At 40.8% G+C, this 1,423-nt stretch overlaps 1 protein-coding gene across 1 annotated transcript in view; it reads left to right on the plus strand.

Moving 5' to 3' along the window:
• The first annotated feature begins 946 nt into the window (after nt 1–946).
• The window catches only part of LOC106815400 (protection of telomeres protein 1-like), a 3,306-nt gene continuing 2,829 nt past the window's right edge, over nt 947–1,423 (plus strand). The window contains exon 1 of the mRNA XM_014819858.1: nt 947–1,120. Within this exon, the coding sequence (XP_014675344.1) occupies nt 947–1,120 (174 nt within the window). The remainder of the gene's footprint in view (nt 1,121–1,423) is intronic.

Raw genomic sequence — 1,423 nt, forward strand, 5'->3', positions numbered from 1 at the left:
AATTCAAAAGATAAAACTTTAAAAATGTATATATTTTAAGGATTTCTTTGTTTCATCAAACCAATTTATGTCATTTCTAACCATATCTAAGACATTATAATGGAGGGGAATAAAATTTAAATATTTATACAACATGTTAAGCATGCAAAAATGACACGTCACAAAATGTCACGAGAAAACGTTGACATTTTCCACTAAAACATGTATAAAATTTGTATTCCATGACAAATTCTGGTCAAAACTATTGTTTTTATCTCTACAGCTTAAAATTGAAACTCTACTACATTCATAATTTGTTATAAACAGATATATGGAAAAATATGTCCCAAAAAGTCACGGACGTTATTAATTACTCAATAGCTCAGAAGCACCCATATGCGAAGTGCGCATGCGCATACGCATCCTATATCATATATTTCGCAGGTCAGAAATTTCGCTCACAAACACGAGCTGTGATTAGTCGGGTCGGGACGCATGCGCATACGCGTACGCATGCGCATAGGCATCCTATCTCAGATATATCGCAAGTCAGAAATTTCGCGCTACACCGGCCGAACTTTTGTACGGGAGACAGATCAGGTCGAAAATGAGTGGTCAGAGGGAAACATTCAGAGTAAGAAAGACTTAGCTGCAAAAGACAGGGATGCAGAATCAAAGCAAAAGACCACTGACTATGCGGATAATCGCAGAAACGCGCGCGAAAGCGACCTCACCGTCGGAGACCAAGCCCTCGTGCGACAACCACGTCAAAACAAACTGTGAACTCAGTTTGCCGAAAAGCCGCTTATTGTCGTAGAGAAGACCGGCAGCCAGGTGACCGTTGAATCCGATTTTGGCACGCGGTACAAACGCAACACAGCGCATCTGAAAAAGTTTGTGGCCGACCCTGGAATCGTCGTTGGGCCTGACGCCAACCCAGGTCTGTGATCAAGTTCCGCAAGGAGAGATGGAGACACCAGAACCTGAAGTTGTCATCGAGACACCACCCAGTCCTGTTTCACCTAGTGCTATTCCACACAGTCCTAGAGCGTTTACTTGGACCGGAAGACCGATCAGAGAGGAGCGTCGTCCCCCAGCTAGATTCAAAGACTTTAACATGAGTGTGGAAGACAATGACTCTGTACATGTAGTAAAGTGACTCTGTGTATGCGATGTGAACCGTTATAGTTGTTTCACTGTAAAATCATTAGTCATTCCGCTATAAATAATTAGTATGATTAGTTGAGGAAATTACAAAGTTAAGTGTTAAGTGCAAAGACTGCGCTGTAGTTTAATCTTAGTTGTCAAGTTATTTAGTTGTGAGAAAGTTAATTCGGGAGAATTCTTGAGTTACAGAGTAATTCTGGATAATACCTATGTCTGGGGATTTACATTTAATTTCTGAGAAAGGAAGGGAATTAGTGTTTGACAATACAACTTTGCG

The sequence above is a fragment of the Priapulus caudatus genome, unplaced genomic scaffold (genome assembly GCF_000485595.1).
Source record: "Priapulus caudatus unplaced genomic scaffold, Priapulus_caudatus-5.0.1 Scaffold1106, whole genome shotgun sequence".
Taxonomy (NCBI): domain Eukaryota; kingdom Metazoa; phylum Priapulida; class Priapulimorpha; order Priapulimorphida; family Priapulidae; genus Priapulus; species Priapulus caudatus.